General features: G+C 36.8%; 1 protein-coding gene across 1 annotated transcript; it reads right to left on the bottom strand.

The window, feature by feature from the left end:
- Positions 1-4,702: 4,702 nt before the first annotated feature.
- LOC120086191 (mannose/glucose-specific lectin-like) lies at positions 4,703-8,021 on the bottom strand. Its single transcript, XM_039042718.2, has 9 exons — positions 7,687-8,021; positions 7,426-7,608; positions 7,071-7,324; positions 6,728-6,950; positions 6,333-6,583; positions 6,047-6,251; positions 5,526-5,776; positions 5,239-5,443; positions 4,703-5,085 (listed from the first exon to the last, which is right to left on the bottom strand). Exons 1-9 carry the CDS (start codon positions 7,687-7,689, stop codon positions 4,828-4,830), a joined length of 1,833 nt encoding a protein of 610 aa, XP_038898646.1. The 5' UTR covers positions 7,690-8,021; the 3' UTR covers positions 4,703-4,827.
- Positions 8,022-13,945: the final 5,924 nt, after the last annotated feature.

Genomic DNA, 13,945 nt, shown 5'->3' on the forward strand with positions numbered 1-13,945 from the left:
TATAAGAACTATAAGTTAAGTGTTATATTCGATATAACATATAGTTTAATACATTCTATATGATAAGTTTTCCTGTAAATAAGATGGATCGAACGGACATTTTCTTCACTAAAGAAAAGAAGATAAAGATCCGAGGAATAATTTGAGAGTAATGAACCTTGATGAGCATGTAAAGGACATTCGAATGTGAAGTAGGCATAATCGAGACAGGTCAAAATCAACCGTCAAAGTCAAACAAAAAGTCAACATTTTGAAAAGTGGTGAAATTTTGATAATTTTTTAGTTTTAAAGATAAATTTGGGATGTTAAAGGCTTGTTAAGCTTAAATTGTGCTGGAATTGAAGGAAATTGGATGAAAATTTGGGTAGACCTGAGAGTTAGAAGGAAAAGGATAAATTGAAGAGTTTTTGGATTAAATTGAGCTATTTTCTTCAAAATTATTTCATAGGATGACTTTACGGTGAAGAATTGGTCATCTGGGCACGTGTTAAACCTCAAATTGATGCTAGAAATCGAAAAGGAAGCAATTTTGAGGTTGAAGCTTTTGTCGACTTTAAAAAGGGGAAGAAGAAAAGAATGAAATGTGGAGTTTTTTGTGGAGAAAAATTGGGTAAAATAGAGGTAAAACATCGAGGGAAATGAGAGGAAGGTAGATGAGTGTTTTGATTGAAGAAATTCATGGCCAAAATGAAAGGTAAAACATTGAGGGAAAAATTGGACAAAAATAAGGGCTCTCGGTTTTAACAAATTCGTGGACTATTTCGTCAGTTATGGGAGTTCTAGGGCGATTCAGATGTCCAAACTTTGAAGGTAAGCTAATTCTTGTATTGGGTAAGAGGCCTATATAAGTTAGCTTGAGCGGGTGTGGCCAAAATGAGAGAAATTGATCGCTGGCGGCTTACCGGAAAAGCTGGCCAAAATCTAGAAATTTTAAGGCTGGAGGTTGAAAATGACTCCTATTTATCATCTTTTATCCGTCGTTAAAAGTTGAAAATTTCAATTTTAGGTTAATTAAGATGCTTTTAAGCATGATTAGGGGTCCAATTGGTATTCTTATGATACTTTAAACCTAAAATTAGAAGAAATTGGGATCCTAAGCCAATTTTGAAGTAGATTAAGGGGTTAGTTTAAAGTAAACCCTAATTAGGGTTAATGAAAAATTAGGCAAAATTAAACAAAATTTTGATTAATTATGGTGTTCCTAATTTTAATTTAAGTTCTAACAGACATCAATAAGATGTTTGGACGTTGGGATTGAATTAATTTGGAATCTTAACTTGATTTTAAGGTAATTTAAGGATTAAAATGCAAGGTAAAATCCTAAAATTGGATGACATTAGGATTTGGGAAAAATTAAGTGTACTCAAGCTTGATTTAAGACCTAATTTATATCATTAAGATATTTTGAGCTTAAATTGGTTTAATTTGGGGGAAATTAATGCAATTTAAGTAATTAAAATGAATTAATTGTGATAAACTCTAAATTGATTAAAATTAGGGTTAAATTGAAAGGAAACCTTAATATGGTCAAGATTAAGTCTTAAGAAAAATTAAGGTGGAATTAGTTCTTATTGGAGATTAATTTTTGGGGTCTTAAGTTAATTTTAAAGTAATTAAAATACCAAATTGCAAAATAAACCCTACATTAGATCAAATTAGGATTTTAGGGAAAGTTTAAGTGAAATTGGTTATATTTGAAGGTTAATTTGAAATAATTGAATTATGGGTCATATAGAGGATAACTAGAAGATTATCAATATAATTTCAGGATAAATGGGAATTAGAGGAATTAGGAATATTAAAGTAATTAAAAGACCAAATTGCAAAATAAACCCTACATTGGATTAAATTAGGATTTTTGGGAAAGTTTAGGTGAAATTGGTTATATATATTTAAAGGTTAATTTTAAAATAAATTGAATTATGGTCACATAGATGATAATTAGAAGATTATCAATATAATTTCAAGATAAACGAGAATAAGAGGAATTAGGAATCCAAGTAGAAGCCGATTAACAAAGATCAGCTTTATTTTAAGTATTTTGATATGAAAAATATATAAGTATAATAGTATGCTATGATTTGTGAAATGTATTGGCATGATCTATTTTACTTGATTATTATTTAAAAAATGTTTTGAATCATGATTTCTAAATTTTCATTGATTTTATATGAATTGGTTATAAAAATGCAATTTGGAACCCGATTTTACTTTACTATATTTGTATGGTTTTGTAAGAAAACCTCTTGACAATGGAAAGAATGATGTTGAATGGTTGGTGAAAGTGGTTTCAAACTATTAATTCTTGTGCTCAGGAGATGGTTCTTTTCCATGCTACGTAAATTTGCTTCAGTAGCACCGCTCAGGCGATCAAGGAGCTATCGAGGTCAGGTGTGGCCAGAGTATACCGGAAAGTCTAGAGGAACCTGTGCATGTAGTGCCACCCAGGTAATCAGGGGGCTACCGAGATCAGATGTGACCAGAGTATACTGGGAAGTCCAGAGGAATCTGAAATTGTGGGTATACATATTTAGATTTGAGGTAGTTCTATGTGCACGTATGACCTTATTATTTAGTTTACCACCATGGGGGACATTCCTTATCCAGAGTAACCCACCATTGTAAACGAGTATTTGGTTGTAGAGTTTGTGTTATGTTCGTATTAAAGTACTAATCACCAGGCTTCAGCTCATGCTTTCAATGTTTTATAAAGCCTATCCCATAACCCCCAAACCCCCCCCCCCCCAAGTAGTGATAAAGTTCCTAGTGCTTGCTCAGCCGTCAAATGGCACTAGTATTGTTAAACATCTGCTATATTGTTTGTGCATATATATTACTGTGATTTAAACTGAGTTGAGTTCTTAAACTTTATTAATGAATGTAAACTGTTTTTTAAAATTGGTTTGGAAGTTTGGGTTTGATATTGAGCATAGGATATGTTAAAAGTTGGGGCGTTAGATGTCATAGAGAGAAGTGATATTTTACGCCTTCAACCTTCGTTCTAGGCTAGAAGAGAAATCTGGAATGGGTTATGGCATTATGTGACTAAAATAAAGGGTGAGGAGATGTTTTAGTTAGAACTCTAATTGATGAACATAATTGTGTCCGGTTCATCCAAAACCTTAGAGTAACTACAAAGTGGTTGGTCAACACATTAGTCAGCAGAGTTAAAGAGTAACCTAACCTAAAGGTGAGGACAATTCAAGAGAAGATCCAATGGAAGTATGTTGTGAAGATATCAAGAAGTTAGACCTATAGAGCGAAAAGAAAAGCTATAGAGCTAGTTGAGAGAATCACACCAAACAATTGTGGGATTATTGTGGTTAGCTACTAAGGGGTAATAAAGGTAGTGATGTTAAATTGAAAGTGTGTTCTTATGATTGTTTAGTGAATGATGAAGAACATCCAATGTCATCTCTTGTCTTTGAGAGATTATATATATGTTTTGATGCAATGAAGACGGGCTTTTCGGCCAGATGTACATTTATTGGGTTGGATGGGTGCCACCTGAAAAGACCCTATGGATAGCCAATTATTATGTGCCATAGGTAGGGATCTTAATGATCAAATGTATACCTTGGCTTATTCAATAGTTGAGGTGGAATGTAAGGCTTCATGGGCATGGTTTTTAAGTAATTTGTTGATTGACATTGGTATACATTGTGCTAAGAAGGCGATAGCATAATTTTGTATCTAATCTTTTAAGAAGGGTCACTACTTCAAGACGACGTAACTATTTACATTTAATGACAATTTGAAGTTTGATGATGACTATTTGATATTTGACTTATTTAAGTTTGATTACTATATTTAAGTTTGAAAGTATTTTAAGAAAGGCAACTACTTATAAATTGATGACAATTCATGATCATGTATTTATGTTATACATCATCCAAAACATGAAAGTTTATGTTAAATAGCATGTAATTTAAACTTAAAATTTGGAACCAATATTGTTTGCCAACTCATTCATAAATCATTCATTCAAACTCCATTCACGATATCGTTTACAACTTGATACCTTAAAAATTTGAAATAATATCTTTAAAATATGTAAATTGTCGCAACGTGATCACGACACGGAGCGGTCGACATTCGGTCTCCTCAAATAAAGAGTTATAGAGTCGCCATCAATCATATCAAAGGCGTAATTTGTCATCTAATTAAAAAAGTATTGCTCTACGTAAATGGAGATTTGACTTCAAGAGTCATTTATGTGTAGGGAAAGTGTTAGCATCCTACAACACCCATAAAAATGGTTACCAAATTTCATCTTTTATTATTCACTTAAAAAAAAGCTTATAAGGTCCACAAAATATAGACATTAGGATTGTGATTGTTTACTATATTGGTTCTCCCCTCTTGCCACTTTGATTAATAAAGAGGTGAGAAGTGAGAGATTTAGGAGAAACCGATGGTAAGATATGCAAATGTAGTGTAGTCTAGAAAGAGGAAGATTATTTTCTCATGAGTTTCTGGGAACCATCTATTTTTTAATTACATCTTCCAATTAGAATTTTTTGGCCAACAACATGAAAATAAAGAAAATAGGAAAGATAGAGTGGTGCCATCTAAACATTCTTAAATGAAAATTGAAAAGGCCAGAAAAGGAAAATAAAAAAAAAGAAAAAAACACAGTAATACATTTTCACATATTTCCCAGCACAAATACATACAAAAATGTCATTTTAAGATTTAACAATTTGGATAAAATGATTTTTATTCTTTTTTAAAAGAGTTATTAACTACATAAACTGATAAACATACTGACTTTAGAAGCATATAAATACAAAATGCTAATGGATGACAAGTAGAAAGAGGGTAGCACTACTCTTGAATTGAGAGTGCAAGAAGTCCAATGGCATCAAGATACACACCAGATCTGCCATGGATGCCAACGATCTTCACCCCAACAGTTGGAAATGAAAACTTGGTTCCATTTTCAACTCCAAATGGCCCATAGCTTCTTTTGTTGGTTTCCACAGTCAATGATCGAATCACAGTGCCATCAAATCCCCAGTCATATATATCATCATAGTAGCCATGAATTGTAACAAAATGCTCATCTGGGAAATCTAGGACAACCTACACTTCCATTTCCATCACATTACTTCTTTGATTGATTCTTTTTTTCTTTTAATTTGAAAAACAACTACACATTCATTATTTCTAATAATGAACAAAAACGAGTTAACAGGAAAAACAGAAATGAACTTAGTGAGGGAATTCTGGACTAACCTTTGATTGGGAACCTCCATTTCCACCATGCTTCTCGGACCAAACCAACTCCCCATTCTCATCTTCATATTCCATTTGAATGGAGTCGATCCACTGTCCATGATTAATCAACAATTGCCTGATTGTCCTAAAACTCTCGACCCAAGGATCTCCACCTTCACCTCCACGTTCTGCCAAGCTAAATTTCTCAGGCCTAACTCCATTTCTGCATGAGAAACTCAATAAGTACCATAATCATAAATCCTCAATGGTATCATCAAAATATAGCCAAGTGCCACTATGCATACATTTGAGTTGTATCTATGGAGAGCCCAATTGCATCCAGATACAAGCCAGATCTTCCATGAAAGCCAACAAGCTTTTGCCCTGTAAATGGAAATGAAAACTTGGTTCCATCCTCAATCCCAAATGGCCCGTAAGTTCTTTTATTGGTTTCTAGAGTCAAGGATCGAATCACGGTGGCAGAAATTCCCCATTCATATATGTCACTGTAGTAGCCATGAACCAAAACAAGATGCTCATCTAATTCCATAACAACCTGTATTGTGTTCCATTCCAATATTATCAAATCCCATGACAACATTTTTGTTTGTAAAGTTCCACACATAAAATGAAGATTAAACTAGCAAAAAAAAAAAAAAAAAAAAAAAAAAAAAAACCAAAACAAGATGCTCATCTAATTCCATAACAACCTGTATTGTATTCCATTCCAATATTATCAAATCCCATGACAACATTTTTGTTTGTAAAGTTCCACACATGAAATGAAGGAAAAAAAAAAACCCCTTAAGAAAAGATCTGGGCTAACCTCTGATTGGGAACCTCCATATCCACCATGCCTCTCGGACCACACCAACTCCCCATTCTCATCTTCATATTCCATTTGAATGGAGTCGATCCACATTCCATGATTAATCACCAGTTGCCTCATTGTTCTAAAACTCTCTTCCCAAGGATCTCCACCTTTGCCTCCATATTCTCCTAAGCTAAATTTCGTAGGCCCAACCCCATTTCTGCATGAGAAACCCAATTAGTCATTTCATTATCATAATCATAACTTCTCGATAGCATCATCAAAATATAGCTAAGCCTACATTTGAGTTGGACATACGGAGAGCCCAATTGCATCCAGATACACGCCAGATCTTCCATGAAAGCCAACAAGCTTTAGCCCTTGAAATGGAAATGAAAATTTGGTTCCATCTTCAATCCCAAATGGCCCATAAGTTCTTTTATTGGTTTTTAGAGTCAAGGATCGAATCACAGTGGCATCAATTCCCCACTTATGTATGTCACTGTAGTAGCCTTGAACCGAAACAAAATGCTCATCTAATTCCAGAACAACCTACATTGTATTCCATTCCAATATTATCAAATCCCATCACAACATTTTTGTTTGTAAATTTCCTCACATGATGAAATGAAGCTATAAGTAGCTAATAAAAAATTGAAAGAAAGAAAAAAAACTTGATGAAAGAATTGGGCTAACCTCTGCTAGAAAACCTCCCTCACCACCATAAATTTCAGACCACACTAATGTTCCATATTCATCCTCCTCTTGATATTGTATTTGAAAGGAGTCGATCCAAAGGCCATGATAAATCCTCAGCCGTTTGAGTATTTGAAAAGTTTCTTCCCAAGGATCTCCACCTTTGCCTCCATGTTGTCCCATGTTCAAGTGCTCCGGTGGAGGCTCAGGCTGGACCCCAATTCTACATGTTATGTCAATATATTTAAGCAATACATTGAATTAGTATATGCAATTCATATCTTGGTTTGATGCTATTGCTAAATATGTAGATCAAAAGGGAATAACATTTTTTGCTACGTACTTTTGAATCGTTTGTACATGAACTCCAATTGCATTGAGGTAGCGACCAGATATACCATGGAACCCAATAATCTTCCCCCCAGTAATAGGAAATGAAAATTTCTTCCCATCTTCAACTCCAAAGGGTCCATAAAATCTAGTGTTGGTTTCCAAGGTCAATGATCGAATCACGGTGGCGTCGATTCCCCAGTTACGTATAGAACCATAGTATCCATAAATTGAAACTAAGTACTCGTCTGGATAATCTAAAACAACCTACAATCAATCAATTGGTTTAAAGAAAGAAACTGAATATGCAAACTGATTGTTTTATAGGTAACGTTAATTTAATAAACTAGGGTTTTGCTCCGACTGACCTCCGATACAGAACCTTCGTTTTCACCATGTGTGGGCGACCAAATTGATTCTCCATTCCGATCATATTCAATCTGAATCGAACAGATCCACTCTCTCTCGTAAACTACGAACCGTCTGATCGTCGAATAAACTTCATCGTCCCAAGTGATAGACGCTACCTGATTCTGGGAACCATCGTCTTCCTGCGGAAAAAAAAATTTGGAATTAGAAATCGATTGCGTGCAAGTTCGTCATCACTTCCAAATGAAACTTACACATACCATTATGACCTGTGTAGATTTGTGGCGGCAAAGGGCTAGGATTTTGAACGGGGAAGAACATTGTACGAAATGGATATATGAATGGGCAGAGTAGGTGAAAATGCCAACCGGCGGCGAATAAATATATAATATTAGCCGGAAATGCCGACCTCTTGCAACTTGTTTGGGGGCTGGGGCCTCCGTTCTTCATCTGATTGTATAGAAGTTGACTAATGAAATCTTCCGGCATCCCAACAGCAGCCTTCGCACCCCCAAATCCCAATGAGACCCACTTCGATTGAGATATCTCTAGACCCATGGAGAATTTGACTTTCGATCTTTCCGTGATCATATATATCCATTACAAAACCAAAACTCTAGCTTACAATAATGAAAAATAAGAAATATGGGCAAATAGATGAATAATGGAGAAACCCCCAAATGACCATTTTTTTAAAAAAAAAATGTCCATTGACTATCCGTTGATGTCATCACGGTATGAGATTACAAAATTGTCCCTTCTTTTTTCTCCCATACGATATCCTTCTCTTCAAATGTAATGGTCGTCCTAGAAGGTGTTGCTCGAAATTCTCGTGTGGAAGTGTCGCTCTCTCGCTTTGCAAAATCATGTGATGCCGCAATTGAAGTTCTTGGATAAGTGAACTTAATCTTTGTCGTGCATGTTGTGTTGTGTCTGTTTAGGTTTATTGGGTTGGAATCAACCGACACGTTCTGTGGGTTTTGAGGTTTAGTAATCGGTCATGTCTGTTTTTATTTTGGGTTTTGATGTGTTTTGCATGGGTTGAGGACGAAGAAGATATAATTAAAGTTAGATAAAGTGAGAGCGAGTTTTGCGAGAGGAATATAGGCGAGAGCGAGATTAGCGAGATGGACACTGGGGAGAGCTAAATCAGCGAGAGGGAGATGGGCGAGAGTGAGACAAGCTAGAGCGAGATCGATGAGAGAATAATAGGCGAGAGTGAGACAAACGAGAGCAATAATAGCGAGACTTTAACAGTATGTATTGTTACTGATTTTTTTTTAAGAACCTCTTAACTTATAGATTGAATGTTCATATCATGCACGAGTAATTTAAGATGTCAAAATATCTGAAAATACGTGAAGTTGATACATTTCCCGGACAAGTAACGAGCCTAGCCCACATTGCAAATGTCAACAAGATTGTGAAGGAGAAGCTTACCAGAGGGCAGTTAGAGATGTTCAAGAGAATAGTTTTTTAGCGATATTTAGACATTGATCTCGTATTCAACAACCCACTTATCCACCATATGTTGTTGAGGGAAGTGAAGAAGTAGAGAGCGGACTCGATTAGCTTCTTTGTTAAAGGAAAGGCCGTCACATTTTTGAAAGATGGTTTTTTATTGATTACTGGTTTGTGGCGGTCCTCTACGCGAGTTGTTCGGAGTGAGAAGTCCTCACAAGAACTTGCAACAAGGTAATTTGGTAATCGGTCGACTTCAGATGCATTCCACCTGAATTTACTAGAAGAAGAATACAATAATTTGGTGTTTGAAAATGACGATGATGCTATTAAAATCACCCTAGTGACATGAAGGTTGTAATGATGGGAAAGAACAAGCATAAGAGTGTAGTCGATCATACTCTATTTGAAGATGTTGAGGTCATAGATTATAACAACATTCTAGATTGGAGTACAATTATTTGGGAGAGAACACTCGACGCCTTCAAGACTGCCTTGAATGATAAGGTTGGTCTGTACAAGGAAAAGGTGAGAGAAAATAAAAATTATGTTGTACAGTACTCCCTGTATGGATTTCCCAAAGCATTCTAGGTAGATTTTCCTTAAAAATAAGTTTATCTGTGGTTTAACATTAACATAGTTACAAATATGTGTTGATTCATATTTAGATGTGAATGTACGAGATCCTATCATTAGTAGCAAGGAACATTGCCACTCGAAAGAGCAAGGTAGCTGTGTCTTGTATATTACAGTGGTCATACTCTCACTCGGTGTCATTCAAAGTACTCGAGAGAGACATTTTTTAGTCTCAAAATGTAAGTGTAATCTAGCCACAATGTGTTTATCCAGTTGTTAGATGTGAAGGAACTCTTATATAAGAGTACCTATGAGCGAAAGCGAATCTTTCCAATTCATTATGACAGAATTTCATATACATTCAAACATACAGATATGCATTGATAATGCTAAATTACTGACATGCTTAAAGGATAAAAACAAAAGACTGAAAGAACATACCAGTTGAAGACTTTTCTTCACGTGAACGAACACCTCTCACTCTCACTAGTTTAACAAGAAACCTCTCAACAACACCTCAGTAGTCTACACGAACAACTTCACATGAACAACAGGCAACGGGGACAACACCACCACTCGGAACCCTCAGTATTCTAAGAGTGAGAATCTAAAAGGTGGGCTTTGATGGAATTGGTAAAGGGAAGGAGGAAAGGCAGTTGTGTACAAAGGATCAAGCAAGTGGGAGAAAAGAAAAGACTATCGTATAGGCAGGTGCTTGATCGTTTAGAGCGGGGTACACGATCGTGTAGTAAAAGCTAAGTGATCGTCTATACGATCGTTTAGTTAGGCTCAAGCGCTAAGTGATCGTCTATGAAGAGGTAAGTAATCGTTTAGATAAAGGGCGCACGGGTGTGTGATCGTTTAGTAAGTGATAACTTGTAGAAATACAAGTTATTTATACTATTTTATTTAGATATTGCGGCTAAAAGAAGGAAAAGTTGCATCAATAGTATAGAAATTGGCTAAGAAATGCGAGAATTATAAATTGTCGTCAATACACCCACTGATACCATTGCGATGGTAGAATAGAATGTTTCAGTTCTGTTTTGCAGGAAATTAGTCACCGCATGCGTTCATGGGTCAAAGATAAAGGAAACAACGCATCTACGTCGCATTGCACCCATCAATCGAGAATGAAGAAATGATTAACGCAATAACGGCGCATGCGAAAATCGATCAAGAGCTTAGCGAACAACGCAATCTCAACCGCATGCGGTAATAAAAAACAACACTACATGCGGTAATAGATCGAAGATGTAAAGAGCAATGCATTTACGGAGGATTCAAACACGTGTACAGCTTTCAGTTGTGCATTCCTGATGGGTTGATTGCGTAACAGAAGGAATATTCACTTCGCCATTTCAGGAACTACCTTAACCACAAAGTGGGGACCACATTGCAAAGAGTCAAGCTTCATCTATAAATAGCCTCTACAATTTCATTGAAAAATATACTTGAATACATAGAGACGTGATATACTGATCTGAGAAGAGAGACTGGTCTAAAGCTCCTAACAGAGTAGATCCGGGCAGAATCACGAGACAAGGCCAAGAGGTGAGTCTCCGGGCAAGGAATCCTTCCAATCCTCGCCGTTGAAGCTCTGTACGAAGGTCACTTCTACTAGAAGAGCAAGCCTGAGAGGGAAGCTCTTCTCTCCATCCATTCCACATGCCGGCAAGAAAAACCTCCCTTCAGATCTGTGTCAAGATGTTGACACTTTTCCGTATTTGTTTCTATCTCTTTTCCATCACTTGTATTAATCTTCTTGATCTTTCATTCACACAATGTATCGAACGCTTAATCTTAGTATTAAATGTTATGATCATTTCCATTATCATCTCTCTGTCTATTTCCGTTCATCCATAATTCATTTTCTCCATGATGTTTTCCTCATTCCTTGTATAATTAGCAAGAATTAAGCAAGTAAATTAAATGGGTTAAAGAAGTGATTATGTTTAGTTAAAGTATGCTCGACGACATCTTCACCTGTGAGAGCAGAAGTGAAGATGTTATTCCGCCTATTGAGAGAGGGTTGGAAGAATGCGTTAATTAAAGTGAGAAGTACCTCCAGAGATGGAAGCAACCTTGCATTCATCACGTTCATCCCTGTTTCACCATAGAGATATGGGAACGCGACCGATCACCGAGAGGCGTACGCCAAGGGAAAGCGGAACCTTAGTTGCATCTTTAACGCAATTAACAAACTTGCGATGTTTTTACTATATAAACAACCATTCTTTATTAATTGTAAAAACCGGTCGGATATATCACAAAAGTAACACATGAACGAAAACAATTCTTGTGTTCGACCTTGGATTATTCTGAGAAACTTGCGTTGGAATTATATTTGGTTTCAGCGCAAGGAAACTTGTGACACGCATTACTCCATTGCATACTATAAGCATATCTTTAACAACGCATATATTTAGAAGTAATATCGCATAAAGTGTACATAAGCATATAACATAACAATAAGATCAACTCTTAGAGTTACAAGTTTATGGTGTCGTTGTCGGGGATCGACAGTAGTTAGTGTTGAGTACTTTTGTGATATTTTGCAGGACAAATCTCTTTGTACTAGCTGTTTATCGCGAAGAGCAGTCTGATGGTTTATGAGTACTAGAATTAATCCAGAAATTCTAAGCTGACCTAGGGATCAGGTGTATTTTTCGCGCAAGAGCATAACAGGACCAAGTTAGGCGAAGAGGAAACATGGCATAAAACAACAACAATAATGATAATGTGGCACCTGCAGTAAATCAAGGGGTAAACCCGCTAGCGCAAGATCCCATTTTTCTTGCTGCTGACCGCAATATCCCAATGAGGAACAATGCGTCGACGAATTTTTATGACTTCTCGCCCGGAATTTTAGAACCCACGATTGTGGAGAATGAAAGTTTTGAGATAAGTCCGATAATGTTGCAAATGATTCAAAATGCGACAATTCGGAGGTTAACAAGGAGAAGACTCGCATGCTCATTTGACCCATTTTATAGAAATATGCAGCGCATTCTCCATACCTGATGTGACTCCAGAAGGAATCAAATTGTATCTCTTCCCGTATACGCTGCGGGATGAGGTAAAGAGGGGGCTCAGACATTAGAGCCAAATGAAATCAACGCATAGGATTGGTTGGTTGAGAGATTTATTAACAAATTCTTCCCTTCAACTGTCAACGCGAGGAGATGGAGGGATGTGTTAAATTTTGAACAAAAGGGTTATGAAACTTTGAGCACCGCCTGGGTGCGATTCAAGCAGTTAGTGAAGAACTGTCCACACATTGGGATTCCTGATTGTGTTCTGATGGAGACATTTTATAATGGCTTGGATCAACAAATGCAAGCAGTTGCTGATGCCTCCGCGGCAGGAGGACTAATGGACAAAATGTATACGGAAGTAAAGATCATCTTAGATTGTATTTCATAAAATACAGACGAATTTTTAGATAACGAGTACGAGGAAAGAGGTCCAGAGCAAAGAAGAGCAGAAGGTACCATTGTACCAGCTGATACAATGAACACCCTGGTGGATCAGATGACCACAATGACCTCACTCCTTTAGACTATGGCTATTCAGCAAGGACATTTCTCTCAAGGATCAACGTAAGCCAATGCGTTAACATATGTGGACGCAATAAATTGCATTCAATGTGGAGATGGACATTCAACAGAAGTCTGCCCATGGAATCAACAATTCGTGTACTCTGTCTACAACGAACCGTTTAACAACACTTACAACCCTTGTTGGCGAAATCACCCAACTTTCAGTTAGGGCAGGAATTACAACCAGGGAGGCCAAGGTAATCATCAGGACAGTTATCATGGGGATCGAGGCAACCCTTCGGTTTTCATTAATCAGGATCAAAGCCCAGGTAATTTTCAAAGTATACAACCCTACGACCAACCGTTCTTTTCTGACACCTCTTGCAGTACCTCGTCTCTAGAAACGATGTTGAAACATTATATTGAGAAGAGCGAGGCAATTAAGCAATCGCAAGCTTCCTCCCTTAGAAATCTGGAGGAGCAGATTGACCTAAAGAATAAAGTGCCTGGTACGCTGCCTAGTAGTTCGGGAGCATCGGGGCCACGTGGGAAAGAGCAATGTCAAGTAGTGACATTAAGAAGAGGCGAGACAACAGCCCATGTGCCACCAGTACCAGATTCATTAACAAGACCAGTAGATTTAACCATCAACAATGACCAATCAACCATTAATGACAAAATTACCAATTCAGAAGAAAGTACATCTACAAGGGATGAGTCTCAATAAGACTTGAATTCAAAATCAACGCAACCTCTAGCTCTTAAAGCACAGCAAGCCCAGGACCCCAATAAACAGCCAATCGAATAGGAAGTACGGCGGGATCCTCTACCTTTCCCATCCAGGCTGAGGAAGAAAGATGATAGTAAACAATTTCAGAGGTTCCTGGATGTTCTCCGACAATTGCATATCAACATTCCCTTAATAGAAGCTCTGGAACAA

The sequence above is a fragment of the Benincasa hispida genome, chromosome 9, assembly GCF_027475165.1.
Source record: "Benincasa hispida cultivar pf3 chromosome 9, pf3_genome.v1.1, whole genome shotgun sequence".
In the NCBI taxonomy this organism is placed as follows: domain Eukaryota; kingdom Viridiplantae; phylum Streptophyta; class Magnoliopsida; order Cucurbitales; family Cucurbitaceae; genus Benincasa; species Benincasa hispida.